This window comes from Anolis sagrei, chromosome 6, assembly GCF_037176765.1.
Source record: "Anolis sagrei isolate rAnoSag1 chromosome 6, rAnoSag1.mat, whole genome shotgun sequence".
NCBI classification, from domain to species: domain Eukaryota; kingdom Metazoa; phylum Chordata; class Lepidosauria; order Squamata; family Dactyloidae; genus Anolis; species Anolis sagrei.
The window spans coordinates 43713740-43740925 of record NC_090026.1 but is presented as its reverse complement, the minus strand read 5'-3'; the positions used below and the strand labels follow the sequence as shown (position 1 = coordinate 43740925).

General features: G+C 41.8%; 1 protein-coding gene across 2 annotated transcripts in view; it reads right to left on the bottom strand.

Moving 5' to 3' along the window:
* STAC2 (SH3 and cysteine rich domain 2) overlaps nt 1-26002 on the bottom strand; it is a 94782-nt gene extending 68780 nt beyond the window's left edge. Inside the window, exon 1 of one of the 2 annotated variants that reach the window (XM_060781089.2) lies at nt 25480-26002. In XM_060781089.2, the coding sequence (XP_060637072.2) occupies nt 25480-25572 (93 nt within the window). In that variant the 5' untranslated portion in view covers nt 25573-26002. The remainder of the gene's footprint in view (nt 1-25479) is intronic. The other variant, XM_060781087.2, reaches the window with a different exon arrangement.
* Nucleotides 26003-27186: the final 1184 nt, after the last annotated feature.

Sequence of the window (27186 nt, the reverse complement as noted above, 5' to 3'; positions counted from 1 at the left end):
AATGGTGTCATGTTGCACTAATTCTACAATGCATATGTATCCCTTTTTTTGCCTGAGGGGAGTGAGGGGTTGGGACGGAGATACAAGAACCTTTTGAAAATAGGGCCTTTGCACATACTTCTATATTACAGATTTTCCAGTCTGAAATCTATAGAAGTAAAATCTTTGAAAGTGGTGAACAATTCACACTAATTCTTCCATATTTATGTAAATGTTCTCATGTGGACACCAAATGCCAACATGCTAATTCCTAGTCTGTTCCATTTTCCTGCATTTTAACCATCTCTCCAGACAGTACGTCATGCTCTCTTCCCGTTTATCCTTCCGTAATTTAATACAAATTTGTATTGTTTAATTGCTTTTAAGAACAACTTTTATGTGTATCTTGCTGACTTTTGGATTTTTTAAAAAATCTGTAATGGTATTAAAATTTTGTAAAGCAGCTTGAGTTCTCCCATGATTGGGAGAAACTGGGATGCAGTGAATAAAATGAATAAAAATCCAGCAAGGTCAAGGTCAATCAGGGGGCTTCGGGGTGAGTTTGGATTTGAACCCAAGCTTCCCCAGCCCCAATGTGAAATAGTCCAACTACATTCAACTTTACAGCTGTTGTGTAATTATTATAAGTTACAGTTATCAAATCTCATGCCACGAGTCTCTGGTTTTCATGGGCCATCTCAGGAGCCCCCAATGTCTGCAGGACCACTAACTGATAGGTCAGTGGTTCGAATCTGGGGAGAGTGGGTTGAGCTCCCTCTGTCAGCACCAGCTCCCCATGTGGGGACATGAGAGAAGCCTCCAACAAGGATGGTAAAACATCAAACATCTGGGCGTCCCCTGGGCAATGTCCTTACAGACGGCCAATTCTCTCACACCAGAAGTGACTTGCAGTTTCTCAAGTCACTGCTGCCACGGAAAAACAAAAAATGAGCCATCTCCAGGAGAGAAGACTGCAAATTCTCCAGTGTTGCTAGTCTCAGCTCCTGGAAGAACAAAAGGGACTGTATGCAAATCTCACCTCATAGAGCAGCAGCTTTCTACAATTCGCAAAACTTTATTGATTTGTTGCTGCTGCTACATGCAAAGGCCCTTTAGGGGAGATCTAAGCAAATACTTAGTCCCCCCCGTCCCCCGTCCCCCAATTGTTGTGACACTAGGATCCAACTTCTACAGTGTTGCATATCTGACTTCTGGCAAGTGTGAGTGTGCATGTTGCCCCTTTGACTTATGAATTTCACAGGATTTTCTTAAGCAAGGCATGCTCAAAGGTGGTTTTGCCAGTTCCTTTCTCTGGAACATATCCCACAGCACCTGGGATTCATTGATGGTCTCCTACTCAAGTACTAAACCTGCTTAGCTCTAAGATCAGGCAGGATCTGTGTCTTTAGGGTATTTGGAAGCAAACACATTAAAGCTTTCTTATCCTGTACTCCTGAGTGAGAAGAAATAATCCCCTCACTTCATTGTGATCTACAAATCCCTTTTAGCTAAATCTTAATTTCCAAGATAGTATATCATGTATATTTGAATGACGAGCTGGGAACAACTGAGGTTGACACTGGATGCATAGCACATAATAGTATTACCAAGGTTGCCTCGGACGGCCCTTCCAGACAGGTCCCATATCCCAGGATCCGATGCCAAGTTTTCTGTTTTAATCTGGATAATATAAGTCCACATTGCCGGATAACCTGGGATAAACTGAAAACCTGGGATCCTAAATTGGCAAGCACAGTATAAGCAGATCCATTTTTAAATTCAATACAGGCAGTCCCTGAGTTACAAATGACTAAAAGTTGAGAACAGGGGTGAGACTACAAGAAGTGAGAGAAATCTTTCCCGAGGAAGGGAAATTCACTCCTGAAAGAGTTATCAAGGGGGAAAGGTGTCTCCATTGAAGATTTCTCACCAATCGGAATTTCCACAACAAGCCAATTTTTTCAAAATCCAATTATCATAGGGACAGAAAGCAAGGTGAAATCTTCTGAGCAGGGACACAGACAGCAAAACAAATGCCACAAGGTGTTAACACTTTTCTATGCTATCCAAAGTGTTTGTATGTGCGTTTGCGTGGAGAACGACTGAGCGCCGGCTCTGCTCGTGCACCCGGTGGCCGGGTGGAGCAGGAACGAGAGGGGCTAGGCGAGGCTCAAGGGCCCAGCACCTTTGGGAAGAGGATCACCCGGCAGCAAGGCAAGAAAGCCGAGGCTCCCCCCGGACTGCTAGGGCTGTTGTGAGCTGAGGGGGCGCTCCTCAAGTGGCAGTCGAGGGGCATTTACAGAGGCGCCTCTGTGCCCCTGGCAAAAAAAAGTGTTCTGCGACCGCTTACTTCGCGTAATGGACCGCTTACTTCGCGTAATCGCCCCTGTGTGTATGGGTGGCTGGAGTAACACTTAAAAATGTACATGTTCGGACATAAGAACAAACATACAAAACCTATCATGTTTGTAACTTTCGAAAAAGGGTGAAAACCTGGCTCTTTGAGCAAGTGTTTGGAACCACAGCATGACCAAAAAAACTCAAATCAGAAAATGAACTAGGAACGGCTAAGACGATGGAACGGTTGAGGATTTGAACAAGAAGACATCGTTTTTATAATTTTTATTATTCATTGCTTTTATAGTTTTTAAACATATTGTGATGTTTTTCCTTTTTATTGATGTATGTCTTTTTATATATGGCATCTAATTGTTGCCGACTTGTACGCCACCCTGAGTCGCCTTCGGGCTGATATGGGCGGGATACAAATGTTGTAAATAATCTATATAAATAAAAATGTAATGTTCGTTTGTGGGATTAACAGAACTCAAAAACCACTGGGGGAATCGACACCAAATTTGGACACAAGACACCTAACACCCCAATGTATGCCCTTAACTCATAAAAACATGGAAAAACACAGCAGAGGGGACTTAAAAAGCCCCCAAAAGCTAAATGACAATACAGAAAAAAGGTCAGAAAGAGGGAGGGAAAAGAAGAAAAAAAGAAAGAAAAAAAAAAGAAAGAAAAGAAAAGAAAGAGGGAGGGAAAGAAAGAAAGAAGGAAAGGGAGAAGGAAGCATGGAAGCAAAGAGAGAAGAAGGAAGGAAAGAGGTAGAGAAGGAAGAAAGGAGAGAAAGAGGGAGGGAAAGAAAAAGACGGAAGGAAGGAAAGTTAGAGAAGGAAGGAAGAAGAGACGGAAAGAAAAAAGGGAAAGCAGGAAGGAAAGAGGGAGTGAAGGAAGGGAGAAGATGTAGAGAAAGAGGGAGGGAAGGAAAGAAGGAAAGAGAAGGAAAAAGAGAGACAGCAGAAGAGAAAGAAAAGGGGGGAAGGAAGGAAAGAGATAGAGAAGGAAGGAAGAAGAAAAGGAAAGACAGGAAGGAAGGAAGGAAGGAAGGAAGGAAGGAAGGAAGGAAGGAGGGAAGGAGGGAAAGGAGAGAAAGAGGGAAGGTTGGCCACAGCGACACGTGGCAGATACAGCTAGTAGAAAATAAATAATAACTGTATATAACTGAATTATATACAGATAATAACTATCTGTGTATAATTCAGCATGGAGATTGAAGTGTGGATGAATTTTAGCCAGCCAGCCAAGCATGCCCTTTTCCAAAGTACTCCCATCTATTTCTCCTCTATTCCCCGCACTTTTATCTAGTATTTCATCACTATCTCCCATTCCTGGTCCCCACTGATCTACAATCTTGAACTTTAACAGTGCATTTAGACACTTCCCACATGCATTTAAGTGGTGCCATTTTGGCTATAGAAGGAACCACACTCCAAAAAGAAGTTGGCTACATCAGTGTATGAGATAACTCTTATGTCACGGTCAATTTACTCACTCGCCTTGCTTCAGAAACCAGCACAACAGAGGACATTGCAGACTAAATGAACATGTCACCTGGCAGACAGAGAATAGCCTCCTGCAACATGTCAATTTAGATGAGTGGAAGACCTGGGGTGGCAACAGTTCTTTGTTAACGTAAGAATAGGGACACTGCAAGTACACAAAAGTAACCTCATTTCCATCAGTGAAATGCGGATGCTGCTTTTCCACCGGTGAGATTAAAGTGAAGTGGCCACTGTAGGAAGAATAGGAAGACAATGACCCTGTTCTGGCCCTTTCTGGGAGACATAACATAAAAGCTTTCCTGTGCAGCACTTTCTGAAAGAAACCAAAGCGTCACCAACAGCACAGGGACTGCAGATGGAGGGGCTGGATCTCTGGGCTTTTTGCTTCCTGCCTTTTCTCCTCTTCCCACCCCAATTTCATTTACATGCAGAGATTACATGCGGCATGTTGAGATGAATGGTAGGCTATAAATCAGGGTGGGCTTACAATTACCAATCAACTTTCCAACCCCCCTGTCAACTGCTGTTTGGCTCACTGGGAGAAAGTCGAAGCAGAGTTGGATGTTATTATGATTCCAACTCTGATCAGGCCCAGCCAGCATACCCAAACGTTAACTGATGTGGGAAGTTGTGGTTAACATAGAATCATAGAATCAAAGAGTTGGAAGAGACCTCATGGGCCATCCAGTCCAACCCCCTGCTAAGAAGCAGGAATATTGCATTCAAATCACCCCTGACAGATGGCCACCCAGCCTCTGTTTAAAAGCTTCCAAAGAAGGAGCCTCCACCACGCTCCGGGGCTGAGTTCCACTGCTGAATGGCTCTCACAGTCAGGAAATTCTTCCTCATGTTCAGAGGGAATCTCCTCTCTTGTAGTTTGAAGCCATTGTTCCGCGTCCTAGTCTCCAAGGAAGCAGAAAACAAGCTTGCTCCCTCCTCCCTGTGACTTCCTCCCACTTATTTATACATGGCTATTATATCTCCTCTCAGCCTTCTATTCTTCAGGCTAAACATGCCCAGCTCCTTAAGCCGCTCCTCATAGGGCTTGTTCTCCAGTCCTTTGATCATTTTAGTCACCCTCCTCTGGACACATTCCAGCTTGTCAATATCTCTCTTGAATTGTGGTGCCCAGAATTGGACACAATATTCCAGGTGTGGTCTAACCAAAGCAGAATAGATGGGTAGCATTACTTCCCTAGATCTAGACACTATGCTCCTATTGATGCAGGCCAAAATCCCATTGGCTTTTTTGCCGCCACATCACATTGTTGGCTCATGTTTAACCTGTTGTCCACAAGGACTCCAAGATCTTTTTTACACATATATGGAGGACCATATAATTTTTACACATTTGGAGGACCATATGATTTTGACACCCCTTTTGTTTTTCCCAACGGAGAAAATAGCAGCTGCAGAGGTTAATTGGGAAAATGATTCAGGAAAAATGTTACAAGTCCCCATCCCACCTTCAAAGTCATTATTCATGGTCCCTACCTCTCCACCTTCACTTATTATTTTCCTTTTTGGTTGTGCATTTTTTGAAAAATAAATCATAATTTAATTCAAACCCCAAAGCTCTCCTGCTATTTTTTAAAGGTTATGATATCCCAATTAGAGCCCTCCTATGTCACATCTCTCCTTCGATCTCTGGCCAATTACACTATGTAACACGATTTTTGTTCCTGGGTTATAAATGTCATTTCCTAATTGGTTCTATCATAAAAACACGGAAAAGGCTTATTAAACTGCAAAAACTTTGGTTTTGCAGGACATCCTGCAGCACCTTTCGCTATAGTTTTTCAATGAACATCTCATAGAGTCTCAAACAATTCAACATAGTGGGTGGCAGCCACAAAAACAAAGTTTCTGGAATATAACAACCACTTTCAAAGGAAGTACTGCACAATAAAACAGGATAGAACACTTTCAAACCAGAAACAGAACATTTTTCAAATTCTGTAACATGGTGTTATACAAGAAGTATGATCAAATGGTTTTCAACGGGGTGGCAGTTGTACTGTATTTTTATTTCATTGGGTATGTTTAAAATTGTGCTTTAGTTTTTTGAGGTGTTTGTGGAGGATAAGAGGGACACATAGATTGAAAAGAAAGTATGACCTTTCCCTTGACTCTATCACTTCTGCTGGCATTTCCCCCTCCCTGTTTTTCACACACAAATCGTTCTCCAGAGCAAAGTATGTATACGGGAAACTAGGCTAAGTTGTTCTCCAGCATACATTCATTTTTTCCCAATATAATGGATCATTTATCCCTCAGCTTCTTTCCTCATTGGCAGCGTTAAGTTTGGGAAAGGCATGACCTTTTGAGAAACAAGAAATCTCCATAACCTTTTGGCAACATGACCCATTTGGAGATTAATTGGTATTCATACTATTTGGAATAATCACAACCTTTTTTTGTAAAGTATGACCTTCCTGAGAAGAGTTAAATACTCATTTGAGTGAGTCTTCACCTTAGTGGTAAATATCCACTCGTATTATTCATGCAAGACAAATTAGGTTTCTCAGTTGTTAGACTGATATACCTGGTTATTTCTCTGAACTGTCAGGAACAAAGATATGCCAATGCACAAAATATATAGCAGATCTTCAGAAGTGTTGTTTCAGTTGCCCAAAACATCTACTCTCCCATAAAATATATTGCTTTTTAATCATGCTCTCAAGTGACCAAAAATAGGTAGTCTTCATTAAAAAGAAACATAGTTGTTTTACTTTCAAACTTCATGTATTCAGCATACAGGTACATTTCTTATAGGTTGAGAGTTTAAATAGTAAGTTCTCTAAAGCATTGTGTTTCAGTCTCTTCTTTGTTGCATACACACTAACCCTCTCTTCATGTAAAGAAGTCTTTATCCCACCGAATGGCACCAAAAATGTAAAGACGTATCAATGCCACCAATAAAATGTAAAGACGTGCGTTAATCCCACCAAATGGGATTACCAAAAATGTAAGGGAGTTCCTAGATTGCTATTAAATTAAACTGCCACCAATATGTTTAGAGACGCTGGTCTTAAAGTCTCTGCTTATCCCTATTTGCGTTGTGAGGTAACTTTGGTAGAGTGGAATACACCAAACGTAAATTCAATGGAGGAGGCAGGTTTAAAATACAAAGAAAACAAGTTTATTATTAACAAAGCGTAATTGTTGCAATATTGAGATGTTGAACTTGGCATATGCTTGATGGTTACAATATGGCTTGGTTGAGATACATTCAGGCTTCTGATGTTACAATCTTATAAACTCCTTCTTCAGTGAAGTGCTTTATTATTTCAGTGTTCCCTATTGTGAATATTCACACTGTTTGTCCTATACCGGATCAAACCACTGATCTCCAGTCTTCCACTACTGGCGATCCTAAAACCCCCTCTGTTAGATTCTTTCTCCTCAAAGTAACCTAACGAGGTTTCACCTTCAGCTCCCTTGCTGAAGAAATATTCACAAATACTAAGAACTAACTGAATTTACACTACTTCACACCACAGAGCCCTAACTGACTCTGCCCTTCCTCTCAGGGTCTCATCCTCCTGACTAAACTACTTTTTCCAGAGTCCTATCTGACTCTGCTCCTCCTCTCAGGGTCTCATCCTCCTGACTGAAAATTAACTGTCACTTTCAAACCTTTTTCTCCTTAAGCTCCGCCCACCTCCTCTGCTGCCTTGTCTCCATGGCAACCTATCTCTCACAGCTAGGCCATGGCAACAAATGTAAAACACAAATACAGTTTAAACACAGTATAATAAACACTTTATAATAAACATATCTCTACACCTTCCCCCCCAGAAAAATTATTTTTGGACCATTCTCAATCCTAGAATGGCAAAATAATTCCACATATTATTCAACAATATATACATATACATCAATTCTGAAAGGGAAACATATTAGGGTTAAATACATTTCAATTACACATACATACAAACCTTTAACCTATGGAAGTCTAGATAAGGCGTCCGCAACTATATTTCATTTACCTGAAACATTTGAAATTAAACATGTTTCAAATATAAAATCCTGTAAACATAAACTCCATCTTAACAATTTGTTATTCGTACCTTTCACATTATCTAGCCATTTTCATTTGTTGACATACTACATTCATCAGAATGCCATTTTTTACTTAAAACTTCCACAACCTCTCTACGCTGTGGTTGGGACAATTCTATGTTCATATCTACTCGATCTAAATTTTTGTACTGTTCACGATCACCCTCCCAAAAAGAAAAGGGACCGGATTCCTCTTCTGAAACAACAAAACATACATTCGCAGACCTTACAACATAAGGCTTTAACATGTTTACATGGACTCTTCTTTCTACATTGGAATGTTCATCAAAAATATCATAGTTTATGTGGTTGTGCTTTCTGATGATCTTCCAGGGTCCAGACCAATCCAATTGAAGTTTGTTGGTCTTGTTGGGAGATAAAAATAAAACTTCATCTCCGATGTTGAAGATCTTTGGTTTAGCAGTAGAGTCATAATAGTCTTTTTGTCTCTGCTGAGCCGCAAGTAAATGTTCTTGAGCAATGTCTCTAGCTAGCTGCATTGTTGCTTGAAGATCTTTTAAATATTCCGACACTGGAACTGGATCTGTCGCCGGACTTTCTTCCCAATATTCTCTTATCAGGTCTAACGGACCACGAGCTTTCCTTCCATATAGCAATTCAAATGGACTGTAGCCAGTACTGTCATGAGGGACGGTCCTGTAGGCGAATAACAGTTGTTGCAATTTGACGTCCCAGTCATATGGCTTCTCTTGACTGTAAGACTTTATCATTTTGACTAAAGTCTTGTTCATATTTTCAACTAGTCCATTTGTCTGTGGATGATAAGCTGTTGAAGTCAGGTGTCTGATTCCACATAACTCAAGCAATTTCGACATAAGCCTGGAAGTAAACTGGGTTCCCAAATCCGAAACCAACTCTCTAGGATATCCAGTTCTTCCCCAAATGGATAACAGGGCATTTGCAATTGTTGTTGTCTCGATGTTAGTCAGAGCTACAGCCTCTGGATATCTTGTGGCGTAGTCAATCATGGTTAAAATGTATCGGTAACCACGTCTGCTCGGTTTACAAAGAGGCCCCACTATGTCAATGCCTACTCTGTAAAATGGTTCTCCAATTATTGGCATAGGGATCATAGGAGCTTTAACTTTATCCCTTCCAGTACTCAATCTCTGGCAGATGTCACAAGACTGGCAAAACTCTTTGATCCTCTGGAACATGCCAGGCCAATAAAAGTTCTTAGTAATTCTCTTCGTGGTTTTCCTCACACCCAAATGTCCACCTTGAGGGTTTTCGTGTGCCACCCTCATCAGCTGTTCTCTAAAACTTTGAGGCACTACAATCTGACTACATGTTACTGATCCTTCTGTCGAGTTCACACTTCTGGTTTCTCTATATAAGACACCATTCTTTAACACAAACTCGGAGGGCTGTTCTTTTGCCGATACTGTGGGGTTTTGAGCTAAAGCGAATAGAGGTTTAAGAGAAACATCGGCTCCTTGTTCCTGCCGAATCTCTTCAACTCCTCCCGTCCTCTTAACAAGCTCAGCCACTGTAGCACTGGTTTCCGGACTCTCATCCCCATCCTGTTGTATGGCAAAACACATGGCTTTTTGTTCAGGGCTTTCGTTGTTACATTCTTTCTCCTCACACGCCATCCTCCAGCTCTCAATCTTCTTAGCCAAATCATTTCCATAAACATTTGTATGGTATGTCAGGACTGACTGCAAAATCCCACATACCCTTCCATCCTTCATATTTTATTGGCAAAGTCACCACTGCTGTTGGTATCGCAGGTCCTAAACCTTTTAATCTTATTTCAGAGGTTGGCTGCTGAAATTTCTGAGGTATTATTTCGGGGTGCACTATACACACTTCGGAGCCTGTATCTCTAAGTCCTTTCCTGTCTTTGTTATCAATAGAAATGGTTTCTAAGTAATCCTTAGATGGGCTGCCTGACAAGATGAACAAACATTGTTTCTCTTGAGGCTCTGAGCCTGCACTCTCCTTTGAAACAGTATCTGGTTCTGTCTTTGGGGTTTCTGTCTTTGGGGTTTATTCACAAAGAGGGTTGTTTTCTCTTTCCTTAACAGGGGACATTGATACTTTATATGATTCCATTCTCCACATTGAAAGCACCGTCTTTTTACCTCAGGAGCAGTTTGTCTTGTTACACTCTGCCTCCTATAGATGGTGTTTTCTAAGTCAGAGCCCTTTTCTTGCTGTGGGCGCGTTTGTTGTGGATAAAATGGCTGCCTGTTTGTTCTTTTGTCATTTGGCAGATCTTCCCTTTTGAATCCTTCTTTTAAGGTTGTTATTTGATCTGCCATAACCGCTGCCTCTACAATAGTGGATGGCTTGCGATCTTGAATCACCCAGCGAATATCATAAGGCACTAACTGAAAAAACTGTTCCAGCTTTAAAAGTTCTCTCAGCTGTTGATAATCTTCCACCTCAGACGTCCTTATCCAACTATCGAACAGTTGAGACAAGTTTGAGGCAACCTGAGCAAAACTTTGTGTTTTATCTTTCTTTAATGTCCTGAACTTAAATCTGTAATATTCAGGAGTCAATCTAAACTCTTGTTGAATCTGTTTCTTAAAGAGATCATAGTCTCCATAAGACTCCTCAGGCATCTGTCCATAAATCTGCAAAAGTTTCCCACTTATCTGTGGCCTAAGGTATGTCATCCATTTTTCCTTAGCCACCCCAAAATCTCGACAACATCTCTCAAAAGATATTAGGAATTTCTCTGGACAATCGTCCTTGGTAAATTTTGGGAATTTCTTTGTCAAATCTGGGGTATCTCCTCCAGATCTCCCTTCCTGGACATCACTGGATGTTTGAGACAAAGCCAATCTTTGTTTCTCTAGCTCAAACTCCATTCTCTTCAATTCTAACTCCTGTTCTCTCTCTCTTTGTTTTTCTTCCATCTCCAATCGTTTCATCTCTAATTTGTACTTAAAAGCCATTTCTGACATAGGCACTGGCTCTGCCTCTGTCTCAGAGCTCGAACTTTCTTCTTGGTCTCCTTCTCTTTCCTCAGCCAGCTTTCTCTGCCGCCTGGTAGCCATGTTTTCAACAACTTTTACCTCACAACTTATTCCTAAATTAAACTTAAGGCACTCGATCAGTTGTTACACGAATCCCGTCGTCTGCCACCAAAAATGTAAAGAAGTCTTTATCCCACCGAATGGCACCAAAAATGTAAAGACGTATCAATGCCACCAATAAAATGTAAAGACGTGCGTTAATCCCACCAAATGGGATTACCAAAAATGTAAGGGAGTTCCTAGATTGCTATTAAATTAAACTGCCACCAATATGTTTAGAGACGCTGGTCTTAAAGTCTCTGCTTATCCCTATTTGCGTTGTGAGGTAACTTTGGTAGAGTGGAATACACCAAACGTAAATTCAATGGGGGAGGCAGGTTTAAAATACAAAGAAAACAAGTTTATTATTAACAAAGCGTAATTGTTGCAATATTGAGATGTTGAACTTGGCATATGCTTGATGGTTACAATATGGCTTGGTTGAGATACATTCAGGCTTCTGATGTTACAATCTTATAAACTCCTTCTTCAGTGAAGTGCTTTATTATTTCAGTGTTCCCTATTGTGAATATTCACACTGTTTGTCCTATACCGGATCAAACCACTGATCTCCAGTCTTCCACTACTGGCGATCCTAAAACCCCCTCTGTTAGATTCTTTCTCCTCAAAGTAACCTAACGAGGTTTCACCTTCAGCTCCCTTGCTGAAGAAATATTCACAAATACTAAGAACTAACTGAATTTACACTACTTCACAATCTACTGTCCCATAAAATATATTGCTTTTTAATCATGCTCTCAAGTGACCAAAAATAGGTAGTCTTCATTAAAAAGAAACATAGTTGTTTTACTTTCAAACTTCATGTATTCAGCATACAGGTACATTTCTTATAGGTTGAGAGTTTAAATAGTAAGTTCTCTAAAGCATTGTGTTTCAGTCTCTTCTTTGTTGCATACACACTAACCCTCTCTTCAATCTAATACATTACCGAATATTGACTCAATACAGACTGACCACACACTGCAGCATACTGACACTACTGACTTCTAAACTGAACTGTACTGCTTCTGATGTAAACAAACTTCTAAAATGGAGTCTCTGTCTGAATTGTCACAGATCTGGTCACATAGTCCTCTTCAAACTTCAAACAACATAGAGTTAAGGGGAAACTGCATATTAAATATATATATATACAATATAGTAAGCAATCTGAACTATATACATAACAAATAACTAGTGTAGGAGGCTTGTAGAAGGTTGCTATTTACAATATAAAGTCTATCTGAGGCCAGCCTTACCATTGGGCAGCTAGCATGTCCAGTCTGAGTCCAGTGTAAAGTTTGTGAAGTGTAAGACAGTGGATAAAAGGAACTTGAATTTCCCCTTCAAAAGGGGCCTTGAAATTACCTGGAAAAACAGACTTTGATTGCATCTACACAGTAGAATTAATGCAGTTTGATACTGTTACAGTAAGTCGTAGCAGGATCAAGTGTATGTGTGTTAAAGAAAAACCTTACAATATTTATTATTATGTGCAGCTGGTAATGTAGGTCAGCCAGCATGTTTGGGCCACATACCGATGAATACAGTTTGGAGAAGAATACCGTTTGGAGAAGCAATATGCTGCTCTGAAGGAGATGCAATATGCTGTAATACTGCTATATTCTAACAGTGATGCTCTTTGTGGAATAGCTATTTATTCAAGGTTTATGTTTTGCTCTCTCATTTGAATGAAGATGAAGAAGCCTTATTCTGTGTTACTTGCAAGGACTATGTAAGTTTGTTGCACTGTTTGATTTTGTATGCAACACTGCAAGGTTATGTTTTGCCTCTGCTGGAAAGAGTACAGTTTTTTCTGTTCATTTTTTCCCCTTGCCTGTGTGTCTATTGCATTTGGCTAAAATCCGCTTCAGATACCACTTCAACTTTAATGACTCAATGCTGTGAGATCCTGAAAGACATAGTTTCAAACGGTCTTTAACCTTCTCTAACCAATAGGAATGAATATTTAGCAAATTGCAAATTCCAGGATTCCATAACATCAAGCCACGGCACTCAGTGGTATCAAATTGCATTAATTTGACAGTGCAGATGCACCCTGAGAAGAACCTCACAATTCACCTGATTGTAGTTTTCCTCAACTTTCCATGGTGAGATTTGCTATAGTTCTATTTCCATTATAGTCATCATTTCTAAATTTTCGTCCAGACATGCAAATACGTATCTTCTTTTGTCTATTTCTGAAATTCGGCAGTGTCTTTCCTACCTTTTGGTGGTGTCACATGGTTGTCCTATTCATTCTAAAGCACAGAGTAAAACTAAGCTGATTCACTTGGCAAACCTCAGTGTCCTCTTTGCCTGCCTGCTTCCATTCAAACCTGAGCATTTGGGATGGGGACCAATGAGTTTGGAAAACTCAGCCTTCATAGGCATAACCTTTCAATGTCTCAGGGTGAGCTCACCCATGCGTCTTCATTGCTCACCATTGGCAGGATCAAAGCATGATCCGCACAAGTGAATAAACTTTCACGGATTAGTTATCTCACTGGAGTCAGAACATTTGTATTGTCTGATATCAATTCAGAGGCAAGGCATCCCAGCACAAGTTCAGTATGTAAATCATCCATTATTGTAGAGTCAAGGGAAGCAACATTTAAGAAAACATAATGTGTAGCAAGTGGTTTAGACAACAACGTTGGGTCAAAGGATCAACAACTGTACAGTCTCAGACAGCATCTACGAGGGTTGAATGAAAAGTAATGCCTCCACCTTCGTTACTTGGGTTTGGATGGGAATATTTTAATAAATCAAATGCAGAAATAATCCTTAGAATGTGCTCTTTAACTACCACTATTAACTTTTCCGCATCATCACCAGACAATTGGATACATTTCTGCCAACGATTATGTTTTTTGAAGCGGTCGCGGAAGAAGTTGACACTCTTGTTTCCACAACCCATTGTGTACAGATCTTCCAATAGCCAAGCAAAGTAATAATGTGACCTACACATTCTTGTGAAATGCCAATTATGCTTGAAATTTCTCTCCGAGTGACACGACGATCATCCTGAATCAATCTGTCAACTTTTGCTTGTGAAACTCGGTGGTTGCTGTCATAGGACGTCCAACTCTTTGTTTGTCACGCAAATCAGGTGTCCCCACCTCAACATCTTTAAACTTACTCACCCAACAATGCACAGTACTCACATCAACACAATCACCATAAACTGGTGGCGCAGTGGGTTAAAGCACTGTGCTGGCAGGACTGAAGACCAACAGGTCGCAGGTTCGAATCCGGGGAGAAGCGGATGAGCTCCCTCTATTAGCTCCAGCTCCTCATGTGGGGACATGAGAGAAGCCTCCCACAAGGATGATAAAACATTAAAAAAATCATCCAGGCGTCCCCTGGGCAACGTCCTTCCAGACGGCAAATTCTCTCACAACAGGAGCGGTTGCTCCTGACACGACAAAAAAAAAAAAAAAAACCATAAACTGCTTGCATTCTCTGATGAATCTCCTTTGGGGTGACACCCTCTGCTGTCAAGAATTCAATCGCTGCACGTTGCTTAAGCCTCACTGACTGACCGCCTGTGCAGGTTTCCATACTTCACACTTTAACAACACACCCGTTCAATGCTAAGGCTTCCCACCAAAATGGAACTATAGAGGAGAGTCTACTGAACAAGCCAGTACCTTTGCATACCAGTGCTGCCATCAGTTGAGGAGTTACGAGTTCAACTCTCATACACTGCCATATAAAATCCAGATGATCTGCTTTGAACTGGATTAAATGGCAGTGTAGAGTCATATAATCCAGTTCAAAGTGGATAATGTGAATTATTTGCTTTGATAATCTGGATTGTATGGCAGTGTAGATCCAGTCTCAGTTTGAAGACACTTAAAAGCAGAATTTGGATTACACATTCTGGAATTTTCTCACCAGTATGGTCCACTGGTCATGCTGTCTTGGAGACTGGGAGAGGTGTTGAGAATGTAATCCCAATGAATAGTATTTTGCAGTTTAGCTCAAAAGGTTATGATCTGGGCCATGCAACTTGGTCTCACAGAACTATGTGTATATGTTTTAAAAAATCTAGCTGTACGAATGGAGAGGGGAATCTAAATCCGGACCATGGCACTGGATGAAGAACCTGTACAAGTTTCGCACTCCCACACTCCTGTTCCATTTTAAGATTGCCCCTTGCAAGCTGCTATTTGCCTCATGGTGGAAATGTAAAGCTATCGTATGGGTGGTTGTTGTGTGCACTGAAGTTATTCTGACCCTATGGTGAACCTTGCATGGGGTTTGCTGGGGCTGAGAAGTGTATGACTTGCCCACTATGGGTTCCCATATTTCTTTTCCATGGCAAAAACAGTATTAGAGAGAAATGCTCTGAAAAAAGGTTTTTAAAAACCTTCTCACGTTCAATTATCCTGATCAGGTCTACCCATTGTGTTCTCTCTTATGCAAACAGAGTGGATATTCTTCCTATTGCTTTAAATTCCAGAATATCTTCATTATAGATCTCTCTCTCTCTCTAAGGGCCCTATCAGACAGGCCCTATATCCCAGGATCTCATTCCAGGTTTTCTGTTTATCCCTGATTATCTGTACAGTTTTCCCTGGTCTGCATTAAGATCACAACTGACCAAAAGGTCATGAATTCGAAGCCATCCCGGGTCGGAGTGAGCTTCCGACCAATTTGTGAAGGTTGCTGTCCACCTTTGCAGCCTGAAAGACAGTTGAATCTGTCAAGTAGGAAATTATGTGGGGAGGCTAATTTCCGATGCCATAAAAATTTCCAGCAAGCATGCAAAGAATGAGGAAGTACTTCATCAGTGTCACAGATGGGCGGTGAAGTGACAGCTCCCCTGGAGGCCAGAATACCCTCATGAAAAAGCTGGAATATTAAATAGCCTCTGTGTGTCTGTCTATATATGTTGTATGTCTATGGCATTGAATGTTTGCCATGTATATGTACATTGTAATCCGCCCTGAGTCCCCTGTGGGGTGAGAAGGGCGGAATATAAATACTGTAAATAAATAAAATAAATAAAATTGTCGCCATAACACACATATATTAAAAGTAATCCTGCCTGTTCAAGGCAATTTAAAAGGCCGGGCCGAGATTAGTGCAAGCTCAAAAATTCTAGGTGGTCCGGGAATTAAGTGAAGTGTTATAGCAGGCAACAACAATAATAGGTATGGGTCTATGGCTGTTCGTTTCCAGGGCCTATTACAACAAATGACCTGGGTAATGGTAGGAAAAATAAGGCTATATTCAACAATGTCTAGGGCTGAGCTGGACCCAGTCGTTCTCAAAGGCTTGTTGAAACCACCAGATTTTAGGGCCTCTTCAGGATACTTGACCCACACAAGGGACCTGTAATATACTGTGTCTTGCTCTCCCACAGTGCCCACACTTAACTCCCCACTGGGTGAATTGCAGACTAAAATCCCAATGTGTTCTGTTCTGTTTGCATGAAACAAGTGTGTATGTGTACACACACACAGAGAGACACAGTGATGGTTGCAAGAAATACTTGGCAAGAGTGGAATCAGCAGCACTATGCTTGCAATGATCCAAACCCTTCTATTTAAAACCCACTCCGGATTTCAGATTCACTGCCTGCTAACGTCACAGCATTGACATCAGCAGGGATGCTGACATCAAAGCATGGAGAAAACCCAGCCTGTCAATCCTTACTTTGACTCATATGCCCATTGGTTTTAACTTGGAGAGGGGGCGGAACTGCCAATTATCGGCATGCTAGACTCCTTCCAGTTAGTTACATCCTAACCTAATTTGGACAGAAATCCCATTGAGTTCCAAACCACGTTTGCAGATTGTCATCATTAGGGCCCACTCTTTGTTCTCGCCCTTTGAAGCTCTGTCATCTGGGTTGAAATAGGTCAACATCTAAGAAATCTGATTCTCTTCCCCAACTTAATTTTCATGTGAGGCTTCATTTGAGTCATGACAGTTCAGAATGCAGCCGTCAACTTTCCCCTTAAATCTGTTTTCAATGACAAGGTTCATACAAAGGGAGAGAAAGAAAAACCAGTCTTTGCACATGTGATGAATATCTTTTCACTCCACTATAACTACAGTGGTAAGGGAACAGAAGAATTTTCCCTAAATAATGTGTGTCCAATTACATTTCCCATCACTACCAGGCACCAGAGGCTGATTCGGGATGATGGGTGTTGGGGTTAATCATGCAGGGAGGATACTCCAGAAAGCTGGAGCATGAAGGCAGGTTGCTGGAACAAAGCAAACAACATCTAAGCAACTCAACCCTTGAATCTGTTTTCAATGTCAGGATTGAGATGCGTAACAGAACAGAAAGGAAAACACATCTTTGAAGTATGAATAACGTTTCACTCCAACAACATTAAAGAGAGAGCAGAATAATTTCCCCCAAACAAGGTGTGTAAGATTACAGTTCTTATCATTCAGTAGAGACTAGTTGGGGATGATAGGAGTTGGGGTCTATCAGGTGAGTCTTGGGAAGACTGGAGTCAAAAAGACAGGTTGTTGGAACACAGCAAACTACTTGTAAGCAACTCAAACCCTCCCCAACTTAGCTCTTTCCACTAAGACCCCTTCCACACATCTGCATAAAATTCCACAATATCTGCTTTGAGCTGGAATATATGGCAGTGTGGACTCAGCTAATCCAGTTCAAAGCAGATATTGTAGGATTTTCTGTCTTGATATTCTGGGTTATGTGGATGTGCGGAAGGTCCTATGTCTGCTTTCAGTGTCAGGATTCAACTGTGTAACAAAAAGATTTTTTTTGAATGTATGGATTTTTGTTCCAACAAAGAGGGGACAGAACAAATTTCCCAAATAAGGTGTGTCAGATTGCAATTCCCATCATCCCCAGGCACGAGAGGTTGGTTGGAGATGATGGGAGTTGGGATCCATCCTTTAGGGATGAATTAGGTTCAGAAAGGCTGGTGTAAAAATACACGTTGTTGGAAAACAGCAAACAACTTCTAAGCAACTCATACCCTCTCTAAATTGGCTCTTTTCCTTTCAACATGTGAGAACAGGTGCATATGATGACATTCACTTGAAAATCTTTTCATCTTCAGAAAAACCAATATAGAAACTGCCTTTCTGGGTGGAAGATACGTCTACCACCTGACAGAACAGCCTCCATGTGCACAAATACCATTGCTTTGAGCACTAGATCCTTGCCTTGGATAGAGATAAAGAAAGACCACTACTGCCACTCAAATACCCATCTTGTGAGCTTCTTAGCAGTATAACATAGGCTTCTGTTCGAACAGAAGGCAGATCGGATGTGTCTATGTTTGAATTTTCTTCTTTTTCCTTCTTGCAAGCTTTACATTGAAGCAGCCCGTTCTCTTCCTCCTCCTCGTAAAAATATGGTTTTCCTAAGCCACCCTTCAGCCTTTTGACTTTTCTGCTGCCAAAGAACACAACTACAGCCAGTCCCTGAGTCACAAACATCCGACTTACAAATAACTCATAGAATCATATGAGTTGGAAGAGACCTCATGGGCCATCCAGTCCAACCCACTGCCAAGAAGCAGGAAAATTGCATTCAAAGCACCCCCAACTGATGGCCATCCAGCCTCTGTTTAAAAGCTTCCAAAGAAGGAGCCTCCACCACACTCCAGGGCAGAGAGTTCCTCTGCTGAACAGCTCTCACAGTCAGGAAGTTCTTCCTAATGTTTAGGTGGAATCTCCTTTCTTGTAGTTTGAAGCTTTGTTCCACCTCCTAGTCTCCAGGGCAGCAGAAAACAAGCTTGCTACCTCCTCTCTATGACTTCCTCTCACATATTTATACATGGCTATCATGTCTCCTCTCAGCCTTCTCTTCTTCAGGCTAAACATGCCCAGCTCTTTAAGCCGCTCCTCATAGGGCTTGTTCTCCAGACCCTTGATCATTTAATTGCTCTCCTTTGAATACATTCCAGCTTGTCAATATCTCTCTTCAATTATGGTGCCCAGAATTGGACACAATATTCCAGGTGTGGTCTAACCAAGGCAGAATGACTTCCCTGGATCTTCCCTAGATCATAGTTAAGAATGGTGGTGAGTCAACAGGAAGCGAGAGAAATCTACTTTTAGGAAGGGAAATTCACTCTTGGAAGAGTTATCATAGGGAAAAGGGGTCTCAATGGAAGCTTTCTCACCAATGCTTGTTTCCACAACAAGCCACGTTTTTGAAAATCCAATTATCACAGGGACGGAAAGTGAGGCGAAATCTTCTGGAACATGGGCACAGACAGCAAAACAAAAACCACAGGGTGTTAACCCTTCCCTATGTGATCCTATGTGAACCCTTCCCTATGTGATCTGCGCATTTAGAACAAGATCTACAAGCCACCCTAAACACCTTCGCAGAAGCATACGAGATGTCATTGAACATCAAGAAAACCAAAGTCCTCTTCCAGCAGTCAACAGCCAATCCCTTTCCAATGCCAGAGATAGAGCTTAATGGTGTAACGTTAGAAAATGTTGACCATTTCCACTACCTTGGCAGCCACCTCTCCACCAAAGCCAACATCGACACTGAAAGACAACACCACCTGAGCTCTGCGAGTGCAGCATCTTTCCGAATGAAGCAGAGAGTGTTTGAGGATCAGGACATCCGTAGGGATACCAAGGTGCTTGTTTATAAAGCTATTGTCCTACCAACCCTGCTATATGCCTGCGAGACGTGGACTGTCTACAGATGTCACATACAACTCCTGGAATGATTCCATCAGCGCTGCCTTCGGAAAAATCCTGCAAATCTCTTGGGAAGACAGGCGGATAAATATCAGTGTGCTGGAAGAAGCAAAGGCTACCAGCATTGAAGCGAATGGTCCTCGGCCATCAGCTCCGCTGGACTGGCCGCGTTGACCACCGTCTCCCAAAGCGGTTGCTCTACTCTGAACTCAAGAATGGAAAACGGAATGTTGGTGGACAGGAAAAGAGATTTAAAGATGGGCTCAAAGCCAACCTTAAAAACTCTGGCATAGACACTGCCCTGGCCCTTGAGCGCTCCAGCTGGAGGTCAGCTGTGACCAGCAGTGCTGTAGAATTTGAAGAGGAACGAATGGAGGGCGAAAGAGAGAAATGTGCCAAGAGGAAGGCGCATCAAGTCAATCCCGACCGAGACTGCCTTCCACCTGGAAACCAATGCCCTCACTGCAGGAGAAGATGCAGATCAAGAACCGGACTCCACAGTCACCTACAGACCCACCAGAATACTGATCCTGGAAGACTATCCTACTCGGCCAATGAGGGATCGCCTAAGTAAGTAAGTATGTGATCCAAAGCTACTAAATATATATTATTGGCTGGAGTTACACTTTAAAAAATGTACCTGTTGTGACTTACAAACAAATTCAACTTAAGAACTAACCAACAGAACCTATCTTGTTCATAACGTGGGGACTGCCTGTATCATAACAGCATAGGCTGCAATTAAAGCGTGCGCTAATAAGTCACACTGCTGCAGTGAGACATGCAGGCAGACACACACAGACCCACCAGGAGAAATTGCTGCTTTCCAAGGCCTCCCCCTCCCCACCTCACCGTAATTAAGATGTTATGAGATTTGTGCGCTAGTAACCTTTGCGTACGGGCTCCCGCTCCCGCTTCTCTTACAAACGCATGCACATGATGTGTACAGAAGTGGCAATGCTCTTCCTCTCCATCCCCTCTGCCTTTCCCCGCTTCCTTTGATCTCCCTCCCGTCTTTATACAAAAACATGCCAACGAGGCACCTATATCCCATCCTGGATATGCATGGCCACCCATGCACTGCAGGATGTTGAAAACCCCACATCTGCCTTTTAAATGACTGGGATCAAGTGGAAATGAAGGGTGGCGAGTAGGAAATTACAGAAAGGATATGCAATTAATCAAGCTGGTTTATATTTAAGGGGGGAATAAAGAGGCTGGGAAGGGGATTTTGATTTTTCAAAGGTCAGGGAGAGGTGCGGCTGTGAGTCCCTCCTGTAATTTGATTTTTGATCTGTAATGATTGGAGGCATCAGTATGCGTACGGAGAACTGGATGGGTTTTTTTTACATAAGCTTCCATGACTTTAATGCTAGGATAAACACACAGACACATACACAAACCTTCAGGATGTTCCTATCATGGGAGTCGGACTGGAAAGAGCTGGATGAACCTCTCTCCAATGCAAGGTCCCATCCAGCCCCACTCCATCCTAACCCTAATGTGGTTCCCTATGGAAAGAACAGTTGATGGGAAGCCAGGGTGAGCTTAACAGAAATGTGGCCATTCATTTCCATAGAAGATAGTAAAGGTAAAGGTTTCCCCTTGACATTAAGTCTAGTCGTGTCCGACTCTGGGGGGCGGTGCTCATCTCAATTTCTTAGCCAAAGAGCTGGCATTGCCCATAGACGCCTCCAAGGTCATGTGGCCAGTTGACTATATGGAGTGCCATTACCTTCCTGCCAGAGCAGTACCTATTGATCTACTCACATTTACATGTTTTCAAACTGCTAGGTTGGCAGAAGCTGGGGCTAACAACAGGAGCCCACCACACTTCCCGGATTTGAAACGCCAACCTTCTGGTCAGCAAGTTCCGCAGCTCAGTGGTTTAACCCACTGCACTACCGGGGTCTCCACAGAAGATATTGTGGTTGTAATAATAATAATAATAATAATAATAATCTGTGCGCATCATTCGAAAATACATCATACAGTCCTAGACGCTTGGGAAGAGTTCGACTTGTGATTTTGTCATACGAAATCCAGCATATAGATCTCATTTGCTGTGACATACTGTGCTTTTGTGTCAATAATAATAATAATAATAATAATAATACACAAGGCAAGGATTACTTTCCAATTCTACAATGGGCTCCCAAGAGGATAGGAAGCTATGGTGAACTCAACAGAAGGCTTGCCATTCAATTCCATTGAAGATGCTGTAATTGTGGTTATGATGATGGTGATGGTGATGGTGATGATGATGATGATGATACACAAGGCAAGGCCTACTTTTGGATTGTACCCATGGGCTTCCAAGGATGATGGGAAGCTATGGTGAACTCAACAGTAGACTTGCTATTCAATTCCATTGAAGATGTTGCAATTTTGGTGATGATGATGATGATGATAATAATAATACACAAGGCAAGGTTTACTTTTGGATTCTGCAATGAGGTTTCAAGAGGATGTGATGCTATGATGAAGTCAACAGAAAGCTTGCCACTCAATTCAACTGAAGATGCTTCAGTTGTGATTGTTGTAATAATAATAATAATAATAATAATAATAATAGCAATAATAGTAAAAAATAATAGTAATAATAATATACAAAGCAAGGCTTACTTTGGATTCTGCAATGGGCTCCCAGGAAAATGGGAAGCTATGGTGAATCCAGCAGAAGGCTTGCTATCCATTTAGATGGAAGATGCTGCAGTTGTGGTTCTAATAATAATAATAATAATAACAACAACAATAATAAATAAGGAAAGCCTTACTTTTGGATTCTGCAATGCTCCCAATATGATGGGAAGCTATGATGAACTCAATAGAAAGCTTGTCATTCAATTCCACGGAAGATGCTGCAGTTGTGATTGCAATAATAATAATAATAATAATAATAATAATAATAATAATACACAAGGCAAGGCTTACTTTTGGATTCTGTAATGGCTCCCAATATGATGGGAAGCTATGATGGACTCAACAGAAACTTGCCATTTAATTCCATGGAAGATGTTGCAGTTGTGGTTGCAATAATAATAAATAATAATAATACACAAGGCAAGGCTTACTTTTGGATTCTGCAATGGCTCCCAACATGATGGGAAGCTATGATGGACTCAATAGAAAGCTTGCCAATCAATCCCATTGAAGATGCTGCAGTTGTTATAATAATAATAATAATAGTAATAATAATAATAATAATAATAATAATAATAATAAACAAGGCAAGGCTTACTTTTGGATTCTGCAATGGCTCCCAATATGATGGGAAGCTATGATGGACTCAATAGAAAGCTTGCCATTCAGTTCCACGGAAGATGCTGAAGTTGTGATGATGATGATAATAATAATAATAATAAAAGGCAAAGCTTACTTTTGGATTCTACAATGGACTCCCAGGAAGATGGTGAACCCAACAAAAGCCTTGCTATCCATTTCCATGGAAGATGCTGCAGTTGTGATTGTAATAATAATAATAATAATACACAAGACAAGGCTTACTTTTGGATTCAGCAATGGCTCCCAGTATGATGGGAAGCTATGATGGACTCAATAGAAAGCTTGCCATTCAATTCCATTGAAGATACTGCAGTTGTGATTGCAATAATAATAATAATAATAATAATAATAATAATAATAATAATACACAAGGCAAGGCTTACTTTCGGATTCTGCAATGACTCCCAGTATGATGGGAAGCTATGATGGACTCAATAGAAAGCTTGCCATTCAATTCCATGGAAGAAGCTGCAGTTGTGATTGCAATAATAATAATAATAATAATAATAATAATAATAAATGAGGCAAGGCTTACTTTTGGATTCTGCATTGGGCTCCCAGGAAGATGGGAAGCTATGATGGACTCAATAGAAAGCTTGCCATTCAATTCCATGGAAGAAGCTGCAGTTGTGATTGCAATAATAATAATAATAATAATAATAATAATAATAATAATAAATGAGGCAAGGCTTACTTTTGGATTCTGCATTGGGCTCCCAGGAAGATGGTGAACCCAACAGAAGGCTTGCTATCCATTTCCATGGAAGATGCTGCAGTTGTGATTGTAATAATAATAATAATAATACACAAGACAAGGCTTACTTTTGGATTCAGCAATGGCTCCCAGTATGATGGGAAGCTATGATGGACTCAATAGAAAGCTTGCCATTCAATTCCATTGAAGATACTGCAGTTGTGATTGCAATAATAATAATAATAATAATAATAATAATACACAAGGCAAGGCTTACTTTCGGATTCTGCAATGACTCCCAGTATGATGGGAAGCTATGATGGACTCAATAGAAAGCTTGCCATTCAATTCCATGGAAGAAGCTGCAGTTGTGATTGCAATAATAATAATAATAATAATAATAATAATAATAAATGAGGCAAGGCTTACTTTTGGATTCTGCATTGGGCTCCCAGGAAGATGGGAAGCTATGATGGACTCAATAGAAAGCTTGCCATTCAATTCCATTGAAGATACTGCAGTTGTGATTGCAATAATAATAATAATAATAATAATAATAATACACAAGGCAAGGCTTACTTTCGGATTCTGCAATGACTCCCAGTATGATGGGAAGCTATGATGGACTCAATAGAAAGCTTGCCATTCAATTCCATGGAAGAAGCTGCAGTTGTGATTGCAATAATAATATTAATAATAATAATAATAATAATAATAATAATAATACACAAGGCAAGGCTTACTTTTGGATTCTGCAATGACTCCCAGTATGATGGGAAGCTATGATGGCCTCAATAGAAAGCTTGCCATTCAATTCCATGGGAGTTGCTGCAGTTGTGATTGCAATAATAATAATAAATGAGGCAAGGCTTACTTTTGGATTCTGCAATGGGCTCCCAGGAAGATGGTGAACCCAACAGAAGGCTTGCTATCCATTTCCATGGAAGATGCTGCAGTTGTGATTGCAATAATAATAATAATAATAATACTACACAAGGCAAGGCTTACTTTTGGATTCTGCAATGCTCCCAATATGATGGGAAGCTATGATGGACTCAATAGAAAGCTTGCCATTCAATTCCATGGAAGATGCTGCAGTTGTGATTGTAATAACGATGATGGTGATGATGACACACAAGGCAAGTCTTACTTTCTGGCTCTTGCCCTGGCTTCCCTACTACTGGAATAATAGAGGGAGAGAAGAATTGGGGAAAGGAAGCATGGCCAATGGTTAGGGCATGGATGGCAGCAGAAGAAGCCAGACGAGGCTGGCAAGGAAAACGGTTTGCAAAACAAAGGGTGGAGTTGGCACGTTTGCACCAAAAATCGAGGAAAGATGACATCCCTCTCAATACTCCCATCCTGGGAGAAAAAGGGAGAGCTGCATTTGGGAAAACCTTGACTGCTGTGAGTGGAAAGCGTGGCAGAAGCCAACGAGGCGCTTGGTTTGAATCTTATTTAGTACTAAAAGGATAGAATGAATGCCACTTTGAACTGCTTCTGGAATCATAAGCAGGCTCAGGAGCATTGTAGTTGGAGAAGGCAAAAGACCTCACAACCTCTGAGGATGCCTGCCATGGATGCAGGCGAAACGTCAGGAGAGAATACTACCTGAAGGTTGTTGTCGGTGTTGTAGCATTCTCTCCTGACGTTTCGCCCGCATCTCTGGCAGGCATCCTCAGAAAGACCTGAAGGTCCTTCAGGTTGTTGTCGGTGTTGTAGCATTCTCTCCTGACGTTTCGCCTGCATCTCTGGCAGGCATCCTCAGAAAGACCTGAAGGTTGTTGTCAAATGAGACCTCCCCTGGTTCCGTAGCATCGAGCACTCCAAGTGGGATCAACCCGCGTTAATTCCCCAGTGCGGACAAACGGAGGAAGTGGCTTACCTTGCTCTCCTGGAGGCTGAGGCTGCCCACGGGGGTCTGTTGCGGATCGGGGTTGTTTTGGGGCTCGTTTTCCTTCTCGGTGATTTCCGTCATGGTGATCCAGAAGAGATCTCTCGAATCCTTTCCCACAGTCACTTAAATCTAAATGCAGCCGAGGAGGTTATGTATCCGTGGGAAGGGGGTGGTGTTGTTTCCCTTCCCACTTGCCTTCCTTTTCGGAAAATGACCTACTTTATGGAGAACCAGGCTCTCTTGGATCCACACGTACCAGATCCTCTCCCTGCCTCTAACTCTCCTGCGTGTGGAGCAGATGGTCCACTTTGCCGGGCTTTTTCCTCCCAGAGAAGGAGGAGGGAGTTTTATTGGGGGGCAGCACCTCTGTCTAAGGCTCCCTCCAAGTTTGGGGTTTTGGGGGCGAACTTGGCTCCTCCCCTTCCTTGATTTCCCTCCCTGCTTTATACTTGTGTGCATAGGCGCCTCTCCCCTCCCTTTTTACGAGGGGTTCATTAACCTCGCCTTCCCCTTTTGAGATGCTAATGAGGGACGCGGAGGGACGCTCTCCCATTGGCTGAGACGCGAGGGAGGCGTCGGCGCCTCTGCCAATGGCAGCAGGGCCCACGCGGGAAGGCGACGCGCGTTATTTGCGGGGCGGCTAGACAAGGAGTGGCGGCTTTCTTTCGCTCCCGTTCACGGAGATCAGTTTGTAGAGAGGAATGGAAGACCTACAAGGGTGTGTCCATACTGTAGAATTAATGCAGTTTGAGACTTTTGAATTGCCATGGCTCAGTACTATGGAATACGTTTACCTCTCCGAACGTATTCTCCCCTAGGAACCATCAAGATTACTAAGATCATCTGGAGAGGCCCTGCTCTCGGTCCCACCGGCCTCGCAAGCGCGTCTGATGGGAAGGAGGGACAGGGCCTTCTCGGTGGTGGCCCCGTGACTCTGGAACTCTCTCCCTCTGGAGGCCAGAACCCCCCCCCCCCAAATCCATCTTAACATTTAGGAAACGGGTGAAGACGTGGCTGTGGAGTCAGGCCTTCGATGAATGAGACAATACCATAGGACCCTGGATGGAAGTTGATGTAGATCCATCTTAATACGACGACTGACCACTGTAGTTTTATATATAGTTTTTTTAAAGTTGTTTTTGTAATTGTGATATATGATATTTTAATGAATGTATATGTTTTTTATGGCTGGAAACCGGGCTGAGTCCCTCAATGAGGTTGAGAAGCTCGGTATAGAAAACTGTGAAATAAATAATAAATAATAATGCAGTGTTTCTCAACCTGGGGGTCGGGACCCCTGAGAGTGTCCAGAGGGGTCGCCAAAGACCATAAGAAAACACAGTATTTTCTGATGGTCATAGGGATTCCATGTGGGAAGTTTGAGCCAATTCTATCATTGATGGAGTTCAGAATGTTCTTTGATTGTAATGAACTATACATTCCAGCAACTACAACTCCCAAATGTCAAGATCTATTTTCCCCAGATTCCACTAGTGTTCACATTTGGGCATACTGAGTTTGGTCCAGATCCACCATTGCTTGAGTCCACAGTGCTCTCTGGATATAGGTGAACTACAACTCCCAGACTCAAGGTCAATGCCCTTCCAGTGTTTTCCATTGGTCATGGGAGTCAAGTTTGGTTCAAATCCATCTCTGGTGGAGTTCAGAATGCTCTTTGATTATAAGTAAACTATA